The sequence below is a fragment of the Sphaeramia orbicularis genome, chromosome 9 (genome assembly GCF_902148855.1).
Source record: "Sphaeramia orbicularis chromosome 9, fSphaOr1.1, whole genome shotgun sequence".
NCBI lineage: Eukaryota > Metazoa > Chordata > Actinopteri > Kurtiformes > Apogonidae > Sphaeramia > Sphaeramia orbicularis.
The window spans coordinates 14,408,024-14,431,377 of record NC_043965.1 but is presented as its reverse complement, the minus strand read 5'-3'; the positions used below and the strand labels follow the sequence as shown (position 1 = coordinate 14,431,377).

Here is a 23,354-nt window from a genome sequence, read left to right as displayed (position 1 = left end):
TTAAAAAAGTCACACTGCCCCCGGTCGGCGTGGCGGTGAAAGAACGCTCTCGTGTGGACTGGAAAAACAACAGCTAGCTGAGCTGCTAGCAACACCAAACACTACTTGTTAGCAACTATTGACATTAAAGTACCGTTGGAATTGGCCGCAACAAACAAGACGTAGTAAGTCCAACAGCAAGTTTTATTCAGAGCAGCAATATGCCACGGACATGTTACCGGTAGCATTTATAAGGCTATAAACTCTAGACAAAAGAAAGAACCGGTGGTTGACATATAGCGTTAGCTACACGCGAAGAGCATCCTAGCTTACTTTGCTAACATGTTACTGTACTAGTTGTTTTGGTCGGTCCTACTAAGTGTGTCATTTTAAAATACTCACACGGTTCCTAAAAGGCAGAAGGTGTAATAATTTAACGCTATCCAGAAGAAAAACACTATGTGTTAACTTTCTGTTAGAAGCTGTATTTGTTTCCTAGCCAGATGACAAAGGCATCCCATGCTAACAGTACAGAGGCGAAGGATGCACAGTCAGCAAAGCCATCCTAATGTACAGCGATACTGTAAATACTGTTGGGACAAGAGCTGTAGCTTTTAAATTCACATACTGTCTAATGTAAAGCGTTGTCTAAACATAATTTGGGTCATAATAACTTTAATTGTATGTTAACCTATCAATTTTCTGCTACATTTATCCTTGAAACACTCTCAATAATGGCTGTAACAATGTTTCTATATTTCAATGTGTTTTTTAGATTGCTAAATCAACCTCATGGCGATAAGGGAGCTAATGGTCCATGAAGAGTTTTGGATACACAGAGAGTGGCTGGTCCACCAGAGACAGCATCAGACACCACAGCACAGATAACACCTCCAAACTGGTGGGTAATTTGTCCAATGAGTGTATTTGCTCCTGTTCTACCATATAATTTTGTTCAGGACATTGCTTTTGGAACAGTTTTAATGTGAACAAAAGCTACTCTGAAGTGGGGCCAGTAAATAAGCTTGTTTTACTTAGGAACAGACTAGGCGTCTTGTCTCCTCGCCTTTACAGTTTCCTTACAAAGAACAGGCTGTAATGAATGCCAAGTCCCAACTCCTGTTGTGTATGTGTAGGTGTGTGCTTTTGGTTGCAGTGGGGTGCAAAAGGTGACGCTTGAATATTCCAGAGAGACACTAGTTGGAGACAGCAGTTTCTATAAGGTAAACAGGATCTCCTCCTGAAGGTCGAGGGGGGTGCTTCTCAAGGCCCCCACAGACAATACTCTGGGTATTATTAACGGAAATGGCTAAGAATAGAGAGGAGGGGAGCAAGGTGGCTCCTCTGGCGGTCCTGTTGTTTGGGTTAAACAAGCCAAAACGGAACATCATCTTTAGAAGAGTGACTCCTCCAGCTCACATGCTGGGTGTGTCGCAGTCACACAAGGCTAGAGGTTGACTTGAAGAGATTCATCTAGCACTGATGTACAGCAACAGCGAATAGGTTGTGGATCGGTCCTGAGTATTAATATATGGATTTATTTTGCCTTGTGTGGACATGTATGTATAACAATTTTATACCACAATAATAACATTTGATCTAATTTTACATTGCACTCTCTCCTTTCAGATCTCTTATATGTTAGAAAATTTGAAGTTCTTTGACTCCTTTTTGCATGTGTATCAGGTGTTATGTTAGGGTTAAATGTTTTGTTCTTACTACATTTTAAGTTACTTTTAAAAATAGAAATATCACACATTGTGTAATTGCAGCCTTCAAAATGTGAAAATTTAATGATTTTTCTCAGTTTTTTGTGATTTTAAAGTGAACTGTTGGTTGCACTGAAGAAAAATGTCATTATCACATGGGGATTATTGAACTGTTTTCTCACTTTTTACAAATCAGGTAATAGTTAATCACAAATAAGTAGCTATTTTACTGATAATGTTATTTTTAATCAAAGCGTAAGAGAGAGCTGTGTCATTTTTCAAAATTTTACTGTTCCTTTTTTGTAAAATAATGCCATTCTGTGACTTACTTTCCAAATGCAGAAAACTTTAGTAAACTATCATAATGCATAAAATGGGAAACACGTGAATAATGTCAAAAGACCAACATAGGATTCACTGATGCCTGCATATTAGGCTTAGTGAAAATCCAGCGTATATGCTTATTTATTATCAAGCCAGCGTTGTCTTTTTATTTATTTATTTATTTATTTATTTTTAGGTTTTTTGGCTTGTTAATTATGTTTAGTATTAGTATAAGACAGCTGTCAGCAGCTTGTGAAATTTTTCTTCCTGTTAGTTGTAAAGACAGCCTATTAATACTTCACCTAAATCTTATCTTGGACTACATTAAATGGCAGGCAAATTGACTTTATATTGTATCGATTGATGGCATGCCATTTAGCCACCACATTAAAAATGCTGTCTCCAGTATGACACCCATTTGAAGCAAGATTAATTGTGCCAGTTTAACAGTGGTTAAGTCAATAAAATGTTAGTCAATCAGACAGTCCTTTGTCACAGCAGGCTGGAATTCCTTTTTCATTATTATCGGCAGCTTTCACATTAACCATGTTAAATGTTGTGATGTATGACCTTGTTAGTTTGCAGTGTAGTATTGATCTGTCAATTTGGTATTTAGTTGTGATTCAGGGAAAGGCTTTTCTGACTTTTAGGACTTTTCCCCTTTTTGTTTTGTTGAATTACTGCAGTGTTTGAGTGTCTCTGCTCAATTGCGATGGTATCTTCAAATCTCTATCTGTCTTTTCCACAGATAAACCATGATCCCGATCACTGAGTTACGGTACTTTGTAGACACACAACCAGCGTACCGCATCCTGAAGCCATGGTGGGATGTGTTCACCGACTACATCTCCATCGTTATGCTTATGATTTCTGTTTTTGGAGGGACGCTACAGGTCACCCAGGACAAAATGATCTGCCTGCCCTGCAAGTGGGTGGTCAATCAGACCTGCAGGAGGACCTTCAATTCCACCTTTTCCACATCAGTGCTTCTGGAACCCAAGGGGATCCAGTACGATCTGGATCGCCACCAATACAACTATGTGGATGCTGTGTGCTATGAGAACAGATTGCACTGGTTTGCTAAATACTTTCCTTATTTAGTATTACTCCACACCCTTATTTTTCTTGCTTGCAGCAACTTTTGGTTTAAATTCCCTCGGACTAGCTCAAAACTAGAGCACTTTGTATCTATTTTGCTCAAATGCTTTGATTCTCCATGGACTACAAGGGCACTGTCTGAGACAGTGGTTGAAGAGAGTGACCCAAAGCCAATGAAAATGAACGGCTCAGTGGACCACAAGGAGTCTGTCATCAGTGAGGATGTTGAAGCTAGTGTTCCTATGCTTCAGAGGACAAAGTCACGCTTTGAACAGGGCATTGTGGATCGAACTGAGACGGGGGTTTTAGACAAGAAAGAGGGGGAACAGGCAAAAGCCCTCTTTGAAAAAGTGAAGAAGTTCCGTATACATGTGGAAGAAGGAGATATTGTGTACAGACTGTATATCCGTCAGACTATCATCAAAGTCATCAAATTCATTTTGATCATCTGCTATACAGGGTATTATGTGCACGATATTAAATTCAGTGTTGACTGTTTGGTGGACATAGAGAGTCTGACAGGGTACAGAATGTACCGCTGTGCTCATCCACTGGCTACACTGTTTAAGATATTAGCCTGTTTCTACATTAGCTTAGTAGTGGTGTACGGTTTGATTTGCATGTACACCCTTTGCTGGATGCTTCGGCGTTCTCTGAAGAAGTACTCCTTTGAGTCAATACGGGAGGAGAGCAGCTACAGTGACATACCCGATGTGAAGAATGACTTTGCATTCATGTTGCACATGATAGATCAGTATGACCCTCTTTACTCCAAACGCTTTGCTGTGTTTCTGTCAGAAGTAAGTGAAAATAAACTGAGGCAGCTCAACCTCAACAATGAGTGGACGCTGGACAAGCTCAGGCAGCGGATTACCAAGAACTCTCAGGATAAGTTGGAGTTGCACCTTTTCATGCTCAGCGGCATTCCTGACACAGTATTTGACTTAATGGAGCTGGAGGTCCTTAAACTAGAGCTTATCCCTGATGTAACTATCCCCCCAATCATCGCACAGCTGGTTAACTTGCGAGAGATGTGGCTTTACCACACACCAGCCAAAATCGAGGCTCCTGCATTAGCTTTTTTACGAGAGAACTTAAAGTCTCTGCACATCAAGTTCACTGACATCAAAGAAATTCCCTTATGGATCTACAGTCTGAAGAATCTGAGCGAGCTTCATCTGACTGGGAATCTCAGTGCCGAGAACAACCGTTACATTGTTATCGATGGGCTCCGGGAGCTCAAAAGGCTCAAAGTTCTACGTTTGAAGAGCAATCTCACCAAGCTACCTCAGGTGGTGACTGATGTGGGCATGCACCTCCAGAAGCTCTCCATCAATAATGAAGGCACCAAGCTGATGGTGCTCAACAGCTTCAAGAAGATGGTGAACCTGACAGAGTTGGAGCTAATACGTTGTGATCTCGAACGCATACCACATTCGATCTTCAGCTTGCACAACTTGCAGGAAATTGATCTGAAAGACAACAACCTGAAGACCATTGAAGAGATCATCAGTTTCCAGCACCTTCATCGGCTGGTCTGCCTTAAGCTCTGGTACAACCAGATCGCCTACATTCCCATCCAGATGGGCACACTGACCAACCTGGAGAAATTGTACCTGAACAGAAACAAGATTGAGAAGATCCCTAGCCAGTTGTTTTACTGTCGCAAGCTGCGCTTTCTGGACCTGAGCCATAACAACCTAACATATATTCCAACTGACATCGGCTTCCTCCAGAACCTTCAGTACCTGGCAGTAACCGCCAACAGAGTGAGTACTGCAATAAGAAGTAGAAAAACGGGTTCATGATAATGGGTTGAATGTTGAATTAAGCATCCACAAGCCAGAGTGATGTTGTTTGATTTAGTTTTTGTTATTTATTCTCCTTTTTGTGTCAGGGAAGAAGAGGTTATTATGGAGAAACCTGTAAATATAAATATTGGTCCTGGATAAAGTCTTTAACCCCTTCATTTATCTTAATTCAAATGAAAACAATTGACAATTAAAAGTGAAAAGTTAACTATTTAATTGCATGAGTAGAATACAAGCTGAGCTAGAAATCTCCAAATTTTAAAAGTAAAACTAAGTTTTAAAACAAGTGTTGAATCTGAAAGTAAAATAGGCTTTAGTTCTTTGGGTGGGTTTTCTCCATCCTGACTGTAAATTCACTTTCTGAATTTGAAATTTAAAAACTTTTCCACACAGGGAGGTATGCCTCCAGACTCCCCTGGGGGGTTTGCATCTCTGCTTCCTTTTTTCACACCTGATGAGTTTGTATCCTTGAATTTTGCCTGTAATGAAATTCACAAAACAGGAAGGCAAACCCATCAGATTTAGACAAGGACACTGACAAAAAATTTTTGAGTCCGATACATTAATTATTCAATGAGTTGCAAAAACTCACAATACGAGACAAATGGATTTGTCAAGCAGCAAGAATGGTTTTCTTCATTTCCTCCTGTCCTTTTGACTAAAGCCAGAACAGTTCTAAAACACAGTGTGGGGACAGGTCCGTGTATGTGAGACTACATTGTACTTACCTGCCCAGACTGTCAACACTCTGCCCCCGTCTTACATTTGACATCACTGCCTCCTGCCGAGCTGTCCTCCCTCTCTCTATGTGTGAGCCTCATCCTTCATTTCATCATCCACATGAATATTATTATCTGACCTGTTGAAAGTACAGTGTGTAAGAAATGATACTGGGAGGCTGTAGTCTCACAGGTCAGACAGGTCTGACGGGTGCCAAAAAATGCAGAAAATTGAACCCTTGATGAAAAGTTTAATGAGTGATGAACATTTCAGAGGGAGAGTGCAAGTCTCATTGACACATCATGAAGTAGTTTTTTTTTTTTATGTCTTAAGAAATGTGATAACCGAAAAACCCTGGTTTTGACGCTCCAGTGCATTATTGGATTTCTTTCCGAGTACTTACGCACATAGTGATGATAGACTTAAACTTCCTGTCGTCTTCCGCTCACATTTGACTACATAACTTCCATCCTCTACTATTTTTAATTGTGTTTACTCATGCACAGACGTAAAAGAATAAAATAAATCAGATTAACCTGTATACATGCGTGAAAACATCGGAGTATTGAGGAAAAATCTAGGCGCGTTAATCTGATTTCTCATAATCAGATTACTGATGTTATTGGATAAAGCCAATCAGATTATCCTGTTTTCATGGTCACTTAAATTATTTGATAACTTCAGAAATCAGATAATGATTGGAGTATTGGTGCCCATGTAAACGGGCTCACTGTTTTGCTATTTTCTTGGAGTATTTCTTGTGTGTATATCCGGTATTACGCTGCTGTTGGAACCTCAATTTCCTGAGGACTCTGCCCACAGGATCAATAAAGTTTATCTAATCTAATGTAATGTAATCTAATCTAATAAGACCATTACATATGCTGAGTCTGTGGCTACATGCAGTTCAGCCCCAGTAATGTAATGTGTAAAAAAAATCAGGTAAATTATAGACTGAAATTATTTCCTAACGTTGTTAAATGACATTATTTGAAGGCTGTGGTGGATTTGGTTTCTAGTGGATTCAAGCATTTTGATCTGTGCTGTTGGTTGTGTGTTGTGTCTGGGTTTTTTTTTTTTACTACAAACCCTAATGTCTCTGGTCTTTTTTTCCTCTCCATGTTTCACCAAAGATTGAGAGCCTGCCTAACGAGCTGTTCCAGTGCAAAAAGCTCCGCACTTTGAACTTGGGAAACAATTGCCTGCAGTCCCTGCCGTCACGGTTTGGAGAACTGACCGGACTGACACAGCTCGAGCTGAGAGGCAACCGTCTGGAGTGTCTGCCCGTGGAGCTGGGCGAGTGCCGACAGCTAAAGAGAACCGGACTGGTGGTGGAGGAGGACCTCTTCAATACCCTGCCCACAGAGGTTAAAGAACAGTTATGGAAAGTAGACAAAGAACAGGCATAAACAGGTCTGTGGATGGGAGTAAATACTGCTACTCACCGACCGCTCTCCAACACAGGAGGGACGCCCATACAGTCCCACAGGGCTTGTTAAAACCGACAGTTGTCCTGATGCAGTGCACAGCCAGAAGGGTTGGGTATCAACACCGGTGCCAGATTGGCAGAACAGGAATAATGATCAGTCTAGTTGATTTTTTGTTCCTTAAAAAAAAAAAAACAACTTCTCAGGCCTTTCTCACTACAGCTCAGTAACGATGCTTTTTAGCAGTTATGTAGCAGAGAAACTGATCAGAAGCATGTTTACATATTGTGTCTCAGATATAATGGGGAGAGCCAGCTTTGTTTAACCCATAAAGACCCAGTGCTACTTTTGTGGCAGTTCCCAAATTATTTTTTCTCTATATTTAACCTTTTTTAAGTGATTTATCACCATTTATTGCAACGGCGTATTAGGGCCACATAAGAAAATAAGAACGTTTGTCACTATGAGAATAAAGTCGTAATATTTCGAGAATAAAGTCATAAAATAATGAGAATAAAGTTGTACCCAGTCATCGAATAATGGAGAACTTGGAACATTTTGTGAAGTTCATTTGGGGTTTACGCACAGCCAAATACTGAGCATATCCCCCCATCAATACATTATCATTAGTTTAAGGACTTTGAAGCGAGTTTGCACATGTTTGGGTTTGTTTCGTTGTAAGAACTGAACTGATTTGGAGCAAATGGCCTCTTTTCTGGAGAGGAAACTGACGAAGTGGTCGTCTGTAGGGCTATCGGTGTTTACACCCGAGAGCTATACAGAGAGGGTTTGTTGTTTCTCAAGAAACTGTCAGGATTCTCCGAGTTTTGGAGTCCAACAAAAGTGAAAATTGCCGCTTTGCTTGTTACGTTCGCTGTAAAACCAGAAAACTCTGTCGAATTTTCAAAATATTGCAACTTTAATCTCATTAAATAATGAGTTTTTTTTTTAAATTGCAATTTTATTCTCATTATATTATGACTGTTCTCAAAATATTACAACTTTTTTCTCATAGTGACAAGCCCTTTTCTTATGTGGTCCTAATGCGCCATCATACAATATTATCCTCTTTAGTGTGAATTTTTTTCAGTGTAAATTATGCATTTTTGTATATGTAATCCACTGAACATGTAGATATTCATAAAAGCTCAGCATAAATTCAAAGGTTAGTATATCAGAAACAGAAAACAGAAGAAAAAGTGACTTTTTCAATAAAATATATCATTAACTGAACATAAATCAGTCTAGTTTTTGAGAAAGTGAAAAGATGACGAACTGCATTTTACACCAATTATTTATTTACATGTATTTATTGGATTAGTGGATCAACAGGTATTAAACAGTTTACATCAGTAGTTGGTTTTGGTCTTTATAGGTTAAAAGGAACAAACAGAGGCTTATTTTGTTCTGTACAAAGTTGCTTCCATGGATTGTCAGTATATTGATTTTTGGTAGTTTATAAGAAGGTGAGTCCTGTGGGGTGAGAGACCTTAAACCTCCTCATCAGTGTGGTTGAACCGTCATTTGTATTAGTTGTTTTAAGTTGGATTGAGCTCCAAATCACAAAACAATAAGAATGAATCATAAAACGACAAATCATCTATTTTTGTATTCGCTGGGTTTGAATAGAGTTGATTGAAAATCATCTGGAAAAGTTTATTTGTGACGAGGGATTTCAAGGATGAAGATACTGAGACCCCCGTATGAGTGTGTTTGAAAGAGGGTATTGTGCAGACTGTGAAATTGGATGAATGTGCGTAGTGTTAGAAGTGCAAGTTCTGAAGAGGTGGAATTGCTGGTTTGTGCTGTGGCACTTGAAGCAGGACAACATGTGATATTAGACCAGAGTGTGTGATACTGACCAGAGGAGCCCATTTGACCAAATCAAAGTCTCTCTGGGGTGAAGCTAGATCGATAGTGATTTTGGTGCAGTGTTTGTGGAAAAGCAGTTACTCTACTGAATGCTAGTCACGAGCACCCTGCAAAAATCCAAAGCTTACCAAGTGTATTTTTCACATTTCTAGTCAAAATATCTCATCACAGTTAAAATAAGACATAGTCACCCAAAGAGTAACTCCTCAGTGAGATATAGGAGCTTATTTTTAGACAATAGATCTTGAGAATCTTATTTCAAGAAATCTTACCAAGATAATTTTCACTTGTTCCACTGGCTTGAATTAAGCAAAAAAAAATCTGCCAATGGAACAAGTGAAAATTATCTTGGTAAGATTTCTTGAAATAAGATTTTCAAGATCTATTGCAGGGGTCTCAAACATGCGGCCCGGCAAAGGTTCCAACGCGGCCTGTGGGATGAATTTGCAAAGTGCAAAAATTCCACAGTCAAGGCTATGGAACTCATTTTAGTTCAGGTTCCACATACAGACCAATATGATCTACAGTTAAATAATAACAGCAGAATTACCTACAAAAAATAATGACTCTGTATTTTCTTCTCGGTCTGATGTGAAAAAAATATTACATTATGCCTATTAATAATGACAACTTCACATTTTTGTCTTTGTTTTAGTGCAAAAAATAGCATTAAATTATGAAAATATTTACATTTACAAACTATCCTGTAACAATAAAATGTGAATAATCTGAACAAATATGAAGAACCTGAAATGTCTAAAGAAAATTAAGCGCAATTTTAACTATTTTCTTACTTTCACTAAGTGTTTAGTGTCTTTGTAGATCTGATCCTTAATGAACATCTAAAAATAATAAGTTGAGGCATAATATTGTTAAAATTGCACTTATTTTTCTTTAGAAATTTCATTTTTTTCAGGTTATTCACATCTTTTTTGTTCGGATAGTTTATAAAAGTATTTTCATAATTGAATGGGGTTTTTTGCACTAAAACAAATACAAAAATTTGGAGTCGCAATTATTTATAGGTTATGCTGTTATTATTTTTCTGGTCTGGCCCACTTGAGATCAAATCAGGCTGAATGTGGCCCCTGAAAGAAAATGAGTTTGAGACCCCTGCTCTATTGTCCAAAAAATAAGTTCTTATATCTCATTGAAAAGTTACTCTTTAGGTGATTATGTCTTATTTTAAGTGTGATAAGATATTTTGACTAGAAATAAGAAAAATACACTTGGTAAGATTTAGATTTTTGCAGTGTAGGAGTAGAATAATGAAAGCAGTGGTAGACACCCAACCCTTAGTGCCAGTGTACTCATCAGTAGGAATTAAGCGAACTGACCATGCTGCATTTACATTTATGTACGCAAACAACTGCACAAAATGAAGAAACTGTCAGAAAATGTGGATTTTTTTAAAAATATTTTTTTTATGACAGCACTCGTGTTTGCATCATAGAACATACATAACAACACAGTATTAACGGTGAAATGAAGCCTACAAATACTTGGTGATCTAAAAAGTCTTTGAACAAACCCACGATTACTTGAAACACTAGGTGTGTTTGTTACCTTTGCGGTGGAGAGGATGAAGAACCGCTGGTCTACAGGGATAACCTGATTGATGAGTGTTATTGTCTGTGCAGAAAACACAGAAAAAACAAAACAACAACAACAACAAAAAGGGGGTGGGGTCTGGAAATGTAGTTTTACAATAACCCGTTTCATTTTAAGTCTATTATGAGTGTGATTATGTAACCTTATGTGGGCTTTTATGTTGCTGAAGCACTTTAGTTTTCAGCTTAAATGATTTTACAGCCATGTTTAATCTAAAGATCCTAACCAGTAAATATTAGACCAATGATCAGTTGAGAAATTAAAATTGAAATCCTTAACCCCTCATTAGTTTATAGAACTACATTCCACTTTAACATAAGAAAACTATAATTCCTTTAAAAAAAATAATGTATTGCCAGTGGTAAGAAAGTTTAGGAGGTATTTTTGAGAAGAGCCATGATTTACAGGTCAGTTGCCTTAACTTTAATTCTCACAGTTTCTTGTGTAGAGTTAAGAACAAATATCGATTACTTTGATTGTGTATCGATGCAGGCAGTTGTCATTAAAGCCGCACTAGACGACTCAGCCCCAGATAACACATGCTCTAACATGACATCATTGTTTTTGTTTTTTTTCCTCCCCTCAAATCTGAAACGACTCGACCCCATTTGTCAAATTACACAAACAAAGAGAACATTTCGTGTCCTGGATGTGATTTGAAAACATCTGTGTTCGGATGTGGCCTCATGTGACAGCGGCTGAGTCTTCTCCACCTAGTGCTGCTTTAACTGTCGGGTTCTGTTTCAGTGTTTCTGCTGCTGACGGTCTGAAATAGGAGAGGAGCAACAGTGTGGGTGCGCATGTGTGTTATAAGCTTACAGTTAATTGTCCACACTTTTTTTTTCCTAGAAGCTGTTTTTTTTTTTTTTGTTTTGTTTTATTTTAAGTTTTTTTTTTTTTTTTGTCATTTAAGCTCAAAGCATGCGTCTATTGTTTGTTTGTACATGTATTTTGTGCCACAAACTCTCACCTTGTATGAAAAGCTATTCCTGTCAGAAAAAAAAATGAGAATGGTGATTCTATAAATAGGAGTTTACAAGATAAGTGAAAAGCTAAAAGAAAACGTGACCTGGATTCAGATTCAACAGGCAGAAAAAATAGATTAGATCTCAACATGTTTGAGAATCTTGAACTGTTTTTAGTTTTTTTTTTTTTTTTTGGTTTGTTTTGGTTTTCTCCAACGTTCACATGTTTACGTTCAGAAATGGGCTTCCGTACTTCCCTCTCGTCAGGTCACCTAGTTGTAAAAGACTTCATCAAGATTCATGTGTTTATTTTTAGAGCAAAGTCTACAACTTTTTACCTGGGAGTGACTTTTCTGCACTTTTTTTTTTTTTGCCACAGTAAGCAGTATGATGCTAAAAATGTGGATGAATTTAAGATCAGTGCACAGCTCTGACACAGCACAATACACAATAGGGGTTCTTGTGTTTACCCCGAGAAAAAATACCAGTTTATGTTTTAATAAACCATATTGTGCAAGGAAAAGTTGGACAGTAGCAATATACAAAAAAAAAAAAAAAAAAAATCCTGGGGTTGAAGAGAGAGAGAGCATAGAATAGTGAGTTGAAGCTATATACATTGATTTCAGTAACATGTTTAACTATGCTAAATTGTGCAATATTGCCTTTATTTAAATTCTGTAAAATAGTAGTGTTGTAGTTTTCTGTTGTGCATGGGCATTTCACACATTTAAGTAGACTAATGGGGGATATTTAGGTCCTAGAAAATGCTTTTGCACTAAAGCACCTGTCCCATGAGTTCCATGTAGTTAGAGGATGTAATGTATTTTAACAAGTGTAGCCGTTTTGTGTTTTTTTTGTTTGTTTTTTTGTCATTTTTCTAGTATGGGAAGGTTTAGTTGAACGACAGCCAGCCATGAGATTAAACTTCATCGGTGAATACATTAATATTTCCATTTTTTTGGAGGGAAGGTGAAGTAAATTTGCTCTGAGTTAACAAAAGGTTCTCACCGGAGCATTTAATAAAACGTCCTCAACACATCAGCAATACACCACCAAAGACAATCAGCTGTCACATGTAATGCATTGTGGGTAAGCACTGCAAGTCAAAGGTCAGTACAAAAAAAAAAAAAATCCATTATGTAGGTTGCTTGTGGGCATTAGCCAATGGGCCGTTTGTGTGTGTGTTCTCCAAGTTGGTATAATTTTTTTTTTTTTTTAGTAATTTTGTGTAATTTTATGTTTTAATTTTGACAGCTATTAGTATTTGTACAGTATAGCTACATTTCTCAGGAAACCAGCTAGTATTCACCACTTTATTGTGTTGATTGCCTATTTTTTTTTTAATTACCCCGGATATTTTTTTTTATTAATTTAAACAGTTGTGATAACATTTTTATATACATTTCTATACATTCTTTTATAGATCTGTGAATTTAATATTATTGACTACTGGTCAAAAACAATGTATGTTGTGTTTTTTGAAGAAACCACTCGGTTTTAATCTCTATTCTGTGTTTTTTTTTTTTTTTTTGTCAAGAACCATGTATTAATTGATCCATGTCATTTCCAAAACAGTATTGGCATCGTTGTGATGTGCGTGGATGAAATGTGTGTAAATGTGTGTGTCTGCACCCCCACACCTATCACGATAGATCTTTGTTTTGTGTCTCCTTCAAAAGTATGACTTTGGTACAATTTGTTTTTCAAAGTTTGCGGCCCATTCCCAGACACATTCAATGTACAATTTAGTTTTATGCATTGTTTACCAGACATTCTCCATTAAAAACAGAATCATCAGTGCAACAGTATTGACATGAATGATGTAACAGTGAGTACTCTGTTTGAACGTGTGTCTCATCCTCTGTTGTACACTCCCCACTAGAGGTTCAATAAAATGTTGACCAACATTTGTCCTCTCTGTCTTGTTACTGTTCTGATGCTCAGTTATGGACCATGTTAGAGCATTACTTCAGTTCAAAGAATGGAGTTAGAGTGCACACTACACGTCTGCACACAATGCACTGGTAGAATATAACTTAATACCTCTACTCAAGTGCTGTCCTCAAGTAGAAATTTGTGGTACTTGACCTTCAACTTGAGTGTTTCCTTTTCATGCAGCTTCACACATTTACTGTAGTTTATATTTGTCTGATCCTTTTAGTTGTCCTATCCTGTTCTATTCAGTACAGTGTACCTCCAGAATTGCCAATGACTGTAATTAGATTAGATTAGATAGAACTTTATTGATCCTTTGGGCAAAACCCTGAGGAAATTGAGGTTCCAAAAGCACCACAACACAAAAAACTAAAAAAAAAAACAACTAGAAAAGCACTTGGAGAGCGCAGACTTTCGCCAAGGCAGATCTGCCCCCCCCCCCAAACACCACCAAAATTTAATCATTTGTTCCTTGTGCCAGAATCAACATTTCCTGATAATTTCATGAAAATCCATCCATAACTTTTCAAGTTATTTTGAACACGGACAGACAAACAAACAAACCAACACTGGCAAAAACATAACTTCCTTGGCGGAGGTTAAAAAAAACAAAAACAAAAACAGGCAATTTCACAAAGTACTAGTAGAAACAAAAAGTAGCAAGGTGGTAGTAATAATAAATAGCTAATTATGTTGCATGCATGTACATATATATATATATATATATATATATATATATATATATATATATGTATATCTATATGTATATCTATATGTATCTCTCTCTCCATATATATATATATATATATGTGTGTATATATATATATATATATATATATATATATATATATATATATATATATATATATATATATATATATATATATATATATATACATATATATATATATATATATATATATATATATATATGTACAGGGTGGGGAAGCAAAATTTACAATATTTTGAGGCAGGGATTGAAAGACAGTGTATGACCAATTAGTTTATTGAAAGTCATGAGAATTTATTTGCCACAAGAAAATTTCCATAATAGAAAATGTTTTTATTCTATGTGTCCTCCTTCTTTCTCAATAACTGCCTTCACACGCTTCCTGAAACTTGCGCAAGTGTTCCTCAAATATTCGGGTGACAACTTCTCCCATTCTTCTTTAATAGTATCTTCCAGACTTTCTCGTAATAGTTTTGCTCATAGTCATTCTCTTCTTTCCATTATAAACAGTCTTTATGGACACTCCAACTATTTTTGAAATCTCCTTTGGTGTGACGAGTGCATTCAGCAAATCACACACTCTTTGACGTTTGCTTTCCTGATTACTCATATGGGCAAAAGTTTCTGAAAAGGTATGGATAATAGTGTTAGGTATGATTATGACATCAATATATGTTTGGTTTCAAAACAATTGACGTAGTGCCTGCTGAGAAAAAACAATTAAATGTTCATTGTAAATTTTGCTTCCCCATCCTGTATTTTTTTTTTTTTTTTTAATAATCGCAGCATAAAAATTATAATAAGGTGATAACAGTAATAATCCTAACAATATATAATAAACAATGGTAAATGTACTGCACTCATATAGTCTATTTTATACATCTTCATGGTGCCCAAAGTGCTTTATAAAGCCTCACATTCACACCAATGGGCAGCTGCCACCATGCCTTACTGGAATCAATTTAGGGTTCAGTGTCAGAGCCAAGATTTGAACTGCTGACCCTTCAGGCAGTGGATGACGTGCTCTAACAGCTGAGCCACAGCCACCCCTACTAAAGAAAACTAAATTACCAGCAGCAAGAAAACAAATATTGCACACTGGAATAAGCAAAAAAACCCCAACCAAAACAACATTCCACCACAGAATTGCACAGCTTGATAAGTTAAAGGATGAAGGGTTACGAAAATTCTCCTTAAGATAAATAAACTCCTTCAATATCTGGTTGGAAATGACCACAAAATACAAAACTATATCCACAGCATCTGATAAAAATTCACCTGTTTGAGGTGGATGGTTTTCACAGGGCAGTGACACATAAACATTGACTTTCTGTAGGTTAAACTACCTGCATTCTAAAAAAGTAGTTCAAATAAGTTCAACCTTTAAACTCTGCAGCAAAAATCAGTAATGTTTGAATCCAGTAATCAGAATCAGAACCAGCTTTATTGACCAAGTTTGTGCACACAAGGACACATACGAGAGAACAGAATAAATAAATGTATAAAAGTACAGAATAAAAGTAAAAATAATTACCTCCGCCAAGCAGGTTATGTTTTTGCCAGGGTTTGTTTGTTAGTTAGTTAGTTAGTTAGTTAGTTTGTTTGTTTGTTTGTTTGTCTGTCCGTTAGTGTGTAACATAACTCAAAAAGTTATGGACAGATTTTGATGAAATTTTCAGGGTTTGTTGGAAATGGGATAAGGAAGAAATGATTAAATTTTGGTGGTGATCGGGGGTGGGGGGGCCCACGGGGGGGCCCATTTCCAACAAACCCTGAAAATTTCATCAAAATCTGTCCATAACTTTTTGAGTTATGGACACAGGGGGGGCCACTGATCAGCCTTGGCGGAGGTCTGCGCTCTCCGAGTGCTTCTAGTTTATAAATACTTTGAGACCAGATAGTATACAGATAAAAACACATCATGCCAGTACGACACTTAAAGGTGTTATGCAGCGAATACAGACTGTATCACAGCATCATTATTTGAACCCTTTCATGCACAGTGGTCACAACTGTGGACAGTTATTCTACAGCTGTCCTCCTATATATTCATGGGTTTTCTTGTTTTAGTTTCATATCAGCCAACACAGTGGACACTTATGGGTCAAAACACAGTAATGTCCCATCAGAGAGCGAAATTTAATTGATTTCCATTCAAACATTTATTTCAATATAAAGTAGCTCCTTGTTTTGGATAATCCCTTATGGTCCAACTAAAGCAAAAATAAATGTAAGTTAAAATGTGGGTCATTTAGCAACACTAATCTGTCAAATTGTCACTAAAATGTCCCGTCAGAGAGATTTCGAACACCGTGTTTTGACCCTTAGGCACCATCCCATACACTGACATTCGTACCATTACTGTAACTTTGCTGTTCTTGATAAACCTGATCTGTAGGGATTAATTTGTGAAATGCAAAAATTACACTGAAAATATTAACAATCAAACTTTTTACTTTAGGGGCCATTAAAAGCCCTACTTTAGTTTTAAGTGGGTCAGATCAGTAAAATACGACCATAAAAACCTACAAATAAATTCCAAATTTTTCCTGTTTTAGTGTAAAAAAGTGAAACTACATGAAAATGTGTAAATCTACAAACTAGCCTTTCACAAAAAATATGAAAAACTAGAAATGTGTTTAGAGAAGTAAGTGCAATTTTACTAATATTCTGCCAGTTACTAAAACATTTTATGAATTTGCAGATACATTGTGATCTGTAAGTTGTAATGCACATTTACAAATGACAAGCAGAGGCATAATACAGTTAAAATTCCACTTATTTTTCTTCATAAATTTCATTTTTTTCATGGTTGTTCATGTTATTCACATTTTTAGAAGGACAGTTTATAGATGGAAATGTTTCCATAATGTAATTTTACATTTTTCACTATAAAACACATTGAAATGTTTGGAGTTGGCATTATTTATATATTATTATGGTATTAATTCAGTGGTCCGGCCCACTTCAGATCATATTGGGAGGATGTGGCCCCTGAACTAAAATGAGTTTGACACCCCTGTTCTAGATAAACCTGATCTGCAGTAACATGTTTGAGTGTAAATCAATTGCTAATTGTTATTAGACTGTAATTAACAGTTTTCTTAAACAAAAGTTGTTGTTTTTTTTGCATACTGTCTCCATGAAGTGAGTAATAACTAGCAATAGAGTCTGTTAAAATGTGAGAAAACATCAGATTAGCTGCATGAAAACTGTTTTTATTTCATAGTTTTCACATATATATATATCACTTTCTGATGCTGGGTTTTAAATACATGTTTCTTTGCTTCAAAAATTAAACACATGGTGTCCAGCTGAGTGGACATTTTTGTAACTCCATGAAAAATAGGTTCCTAAATGCCTAAAGAGGAATAAAAACACTCAGGAAAAAAAAAATCTTGGCTAAGGTTCTCATAATTCATGCATGAAAGGGTTAAAGAACTCCTCCAGCTTTTATCATACAGCATATATAAATATAAAATACTGATTTTACTGTACAAAGACTGCTTGATTTTTCATGCTTTAAGATCATTTTAATAAAACCATAGATACAGTGTATGGGTAATTTAGAAGTAGGTAAGCTTTTAGATCTCAGTGTGTTGTTGTCAGCAGTAACTATTTCCTCTCACATGTCCTCCAATGATCTGCTTTAATAGTATGATACAAAAAAAATATCAAATTTATTTTTTTTTATTTTTTATTTCCCGTTTTCCTTTTCAAATGTTAAAATCTGCTGATGTGACTCGTATTCATATCGACGGCACTTTGCTAGCGGAACCATTCTACCTGAGGCACTTTTACCCACACGGACATATTTTCCAGATGCACTCCTTCGGTAACGCAACAGCTACATAAACCATGGTGAATCTCATTATTTTACAATGCTTTTTGGTAGATATCACCTTGAAAATTAAGGGAAAAATACTTAGCATTTCCTAAATTAAATGTATACTTCATCTATTTAAAGCTAAAGAAACCAGTTAGCTACCGTGTTTTTGTAATGTGTTCATTTATATTCGCTAAAGGCTAAGCTAATATAAGAAGAATGAATGGACAGTTGTGTTTGGAAAAGTTTAGCCATGTTATTTTTCTTTCTTTTCTAAGGCTGTTACTCTACACACCGATCTAGGAGACATCAAAATTGAATTGTTCTGTGAGCGCACGCCAAAAACAAGTGAGGTAAGTTATTACTGAAACCCTTTTCACCTGACATTAATGGGGACTACTTTTCTGTGCGTAGTATCTTTCATCTTTACATCCATTTGTTCTCTTTTTGGATGTTATGACAACAAATATGATCTGGATCTGCTCTAGATAATAACATATGTGAATGTAATATATTTAACTTATGTGATAAAGCTAGTCGTGGTAGAAAACAAATAAAATGGAGATAAAACCTCATGCTTCTGATACCTAAATAAAATAAAACTATTCTGCTGTTTATTTCTACATTCTTTTATTCCCAAAAGTACACACAAATCAATTTGAGTCTATGTATTCTAAATTGTGTGTACAGAATATGGAACACCTAATGTGTTAGTAATGCTGTTGTTACATTTAAAGCCTTTAACTGAGATTCTGAAATGTTCATATGTTTAATCATTATGTTTTTCCATTACACAGAACTTTCTTGCCTTGTGTGCCAGTGGGTTTTACAATGGCTCCATCTTCCACCGAAATATTAAAGGCTTCATGGTTCAAACGGGGGATCCTACAGGTATGAGACCGCCGTTATACCATACACTGATCAGTCATAACAGTATGACCACTGAGGTATTCATTTGGATTATCTCATTATAATGGGTCCTGGCAGTGGGAGGACATATGTAGTAAGTGAATATTTAGACCTTGAAGTTGATGTGTTAGAAACGGCAAAATAAGCAAGAGTAGGGAGAAATTGTGATGGTCAAATCACTGGGTCAGAGCATCTTCACATCATGTTGTTTATTCCCAAAGTCAAGTGTTTAGTACCGAGCAAAAGTATCTAAAGAACAACCGGATCTCAACCAACCCAGCATCTGTGGAGGAGTACATTATGACCACCTGTCTAATATTGTAACAAGTGGTGCCATGCACAACAAACCCCGCCCCCTTGCACATATTGTAGCTTTTTTGACATCAATCCATTCTTTCATTCATATTCAATATTTGTTAAGTATAAAAAAGTATATATGTGCGCCAAGTTTGAAGTAAATTGAAACAAAATATGTGTTTTCATAGACATTTGAAATTTTGCCTGGTATAATTTCATCAGGGCCCCTCGACTTTGGAACGGCCTGCCTGAGGAGATAAGGCTTGCGGAATCAGTGGCATCTTTTAAGTCACTTCTTAAAACACACTTTTATAGACTTGCTTTTATGTGATGTCTGTCCCTTTTAATTTTAATTTTTTAATTTTTTAAAAAATTTGAATCTTATCCTGTCTGATTGTTGGTTTATATTCTCATACATGATGTTGTTTTATCTCACTCCTTTATTTTTGCATTGATTTGACAGCATCATGTTACGTTATCCCTGCCCTCTTTATTCCGATTCATTTAATTTATTCGAAGTGTCATGTTTCTGCATTGTTGTACACATCTCTCCTATTGTGTTGCTTCTGTTTGTGTTTTTACTTACATCTTGTATCCTGCTGTTGTGTCCTTTACTTGTCTGTCAAAAGCACTTTGTAAACTTTGTTTTTAAAAGGTGCTATACAAATAAAGCTATTATTATTATTATTATTATTATTATTATTATTATTATTATTATTATTATTATTATAAGTAAACAGAAAAGAAAAAGATTACAAATTTAACAGTAAATTAAAAAAAAAAACTATCATGTAGATATTTTGCAGATTGATGTTTAAAATTACTCATTATGCCTCTGCAACATTTTAAGTAAATTGAGTTAAAATTGATGTTTTTATAGCTATTTGAAATTTTGCCCATTATAAGTAAATGGGCAAAAAAGATTTTAAAAATTCATAAAAAAATTGAACTCTGAATTACATTTCCCAAAATGTAATCACATCTATTCTGGGTCACTAGCAATCTATAACCCCAATTTGGTATGAATTCAACCAATAGTTTAGCTGCTAGAGTGTTAACAAACAAAGAAACAAATCAAACCAAAAACAATACCCCTTGCCTCCCCTTTGGGGGAGGTGGGGTAATAATAATAACAGCTCTGACCCGAGGCCTTGACTCCACCAGACCTCTGAAGGTGTGCTGTTGTATCTGGACCAAGACATTAGCAGATCCCTGAAGTCTTAGAAGTAGAGACACGGACCTACATGGGCCAGATTTAATTGTCCAACACCTCCGACACATAATCAACTGTCCTGATATTGCGATGTCCTTCCTTTGTTCATTTTTGGTCGGTACTAACCACTGCAGACCAGGAACACCCAACAACACCTGCCGTTGTGGAGATGCTCTGACCCAGTCATCACCGTTACAATATGGACCTGGTCAAAGCCACTCAGTTCCTTGTGTTGTTTATTTTGCTGCTTCTAACACATCAGCTTTGACAACTAAATATTCACTTAGATTATATTCATTTTGTCGTTTCCTTATATTAGATTAGCAATTCTTCTTTGCGACAAAATTAGTAAAGGTGAGTGTTTTACCTTGGTGACATGTTTCACAGTCAAAACATGTCACTTGTTCACTTACCCAATATATCCAACCCAGTGAAAGGTCCCATTGTAATGAAATAATCCATATTATCACCACTTCTCCTGTCAGTGGTGAGTGTATTAAGGCTGATCAGTGTGTACATCAGTACTTCAAAAGTGAGACTCTCATCTTTCCTCGTTTTTTTTTTTTTTTTTTTTTTTGGAAAATTCAGGCACAGGTAAAGGAGGAACAAGTATATGGGGACGCAAATTTGAAGATGAGTTCAGCGAACATTTAAAAGTGAGTGCTTATGCTGTTCACTTAGCATGTTTTCTGTTGTATAGTTTCTTTTCAGTGGTGTTTAACTTTTGCATTCTTTTTTTTTTCAGCACAATGTCAGAGGAGTAGTGTCTATGGCAAACAATGGCCCCAACACAAACGGCTCACAGTTTTTCTTCACATATGCCAAACAGCCTCATCTGGACATGAAGTACACAGCGTTCGGAAAGTATGTAACTCCTGCTTTGTAAGACTAAACATTAGAAGGAGAAATTCAAGGGTAGTAGTGTTTAATTTATATTCATCTTAAAAGAGTGATATTTTGCTCTTTTTAGAAGGAATTATGCATTTTAAAACATTTCCCTGTGGTCTACATGGACTGTAAATGCTCTGCTTGGGTCTGAATTCTTCATTAATTCAACTCCACAGGTTCATCTTCAACCCTATTTCTGACTAATGACATGAGACAGGTTGTTTTGAGCGCTGGCCCTTTAAATGCAAGTGAGCAACTTCACGCCCTGCCCCCTCCAAGTTGTTGACTGCTTCTCTGTCCTGTTCAGCCACTTGTGTTCGTTAATACAACCAGCAACTGAACATTTTAGGCAATCGGCTCGAAGTTTGGACATATTTTCAGTTTTTACTACAACCGCTGCCGCTGATAAACAATTATGTCGTACTCGGAGAAATGTTCGTCAGAAGTCTTGACCTTATATGTGCAAATATTGTGACATAACTAATTATAAAACGTAACAAATTAAGCAGGAATTAAAACGGGCCGTAGAAATCCACTCGATTTTTGCCAGAATGAATATAAACGTAGCTTTGCAGCACCTGGAGGGTTCAAATTCAAACTTTATGAACTATTACGGTCCCCAAATACACAAATAAATGAACCAAAGATTTAATAAAAGTGGATTTTGCAAAATATGACCCCTTTAAGTGTGCCCAGTAATCTGGGGCATCATAAGGCTGGGTAGATTAGGTTTACAGGATATTAGCTTGTGGTCTCAGTCATTTTATTTAGTGTCTGTCTTCAACACGTAGGATCATCGACGGCCTCGAAACACTGGACGAACTGGAGAAGCTGCCAGTCAACGAGAAGACGTTCCGACCACTGACAGACACCCGGATTAAAGATGTGACCATTCATGCTAACCCCTTTGCCGGCTAGACCTCTACCATCCCCAGGGGATCGTGTTTTTACCAATAATACCAACAATAATGATTTGTTTCTTCACAGTACCTTTCCAGAGTACACTGATGATGGACAAGAGGCTGGTTCTGTCTTATATAACAAACTGGATGATGCACAGTGACGACTAAGGGTTCTGTTTGATTAAAGAACATGTTCCTGATGGTATACACCAAGGCTTTCAGATTGTGATCAGTGATTCCTTATATTCCATGTAAAAGAATTGCCTTTTTTTTTTTTTCTAAATAAACATTTTGTAATAAATAATAACGTGGTTTTAGCATGATTTCAGAACATTTAAAAAATTATTTTGTGAGGGAGAAAAAACATTTGGAATTTAAGGACTGAAAGTCATAGGTACAGTAGCAAGGAAAAGTATGTCAAAGCTTTGAAAATTTCTAGTTTTCCACATGAATCGGTCATAAAATGTGATTTCATCCGTATCTAAGCCGCAAATACAAACACAATTTCTCAACCTCGTACCACACACAATTATAATATTTCAATAATTACACTGCTGCTGGAAAAAGGGAGTTAACTTTTACATTTAATAACTGGTTGAACCTCCTTTGGCAGTAATAATGTCAGCGAAGTGCTTCTGGTAACGGCATTTCAGACACAACATTCAGGGGGAATTTTCCTGAATTGAACCACATGAAGTTAAAGTGCGATCAAAACCTTACTCATAGGCTAAAATATGTTAGTGTAATGGTCGCTGTCAGTGTTTTACTATTATATCTGATGTTGTAGATCATTTTCCTGATATGTTCATGTTTATGCTGCATATGAACCACTCTTTTGCATTCAAGGGATTCCATCTATTGCAGAGTCATGATGAATCACTGTTGAAAGTGACCTAAAAGTAACTTTAGTTCTGATCTGACTGTTCAGACTGAGGTCACATTGAAAAACAAGAGATCTGCATCTGATCCAGGACCACATGTGGAAGAAGTCTGAATCACAGTTATACAATCATTAGTATATTACAGACATTATGGACGTATATTAGACAATAGACTTTGTTTTAGCAAACCCAACAATTTCAATTATTCAGACTCATCAAACAAAACCAAAAAGCTTATTTCCTGTGGTTGGAAAAAA

General features: G+C 36.5%; 2 protein-coding genes across 2 annotated transcripts; both read left to right on the top strand.

The window, feature by feature from the left end:
* Positions 1–44: 44 nt before the first annotated feature.
* lrrc8ab (leucine rich repeat containing 8 VRAC subunit Ab) lies at positions 45–7,431 on the top strand. The gene is made up of 4 exons (XM_030143773.1): positions 45–164; positions 755–880; positions 2,761–4,879; positions 6,775–7,431. The coding sequence occupies exons 3-4, from the start codon at positions 2,768–2,770 to the stop codon at positions 7,048–7,050; spliced, it is 2,388 nt and encodes a 795-aa protein (XP_029999633.1). The 5' UTR covers positions 45–164; positions 755–880; positions 2,761–2,767; the 3' UTR covers positions 7,051–7,431.
* Positions 7,432–17,942: 10,511 nt separating this feature from the next.
* Positions 17,943–22,515, top strand: ppil3 (peptidylprolyl isomerase (cyclophilin)-like 3). The gene is made up of 6 exons (XM_030143550.1): positions 17,943–18,042; positions 18,286–18,360; positions 18,805–18,898; positions 21,015–21,082; positions 21,172–21,290; positions 22,106–22,515. The coding sequence occupies exons 1-6, from the start codon at positions 18,040–18,042 to the stop codon at positions 22,230–22,232; spliced, it is 486 nt and encodes a 161-aa protein (XP_029999410.1). The 5' UTR covers positions 17,943–18,039; the 3' UTR covers positions 22,233–22,515.
* The last annotated feature ends 839 nt before the right edge of the window (positions 22,516–23,354 follow it).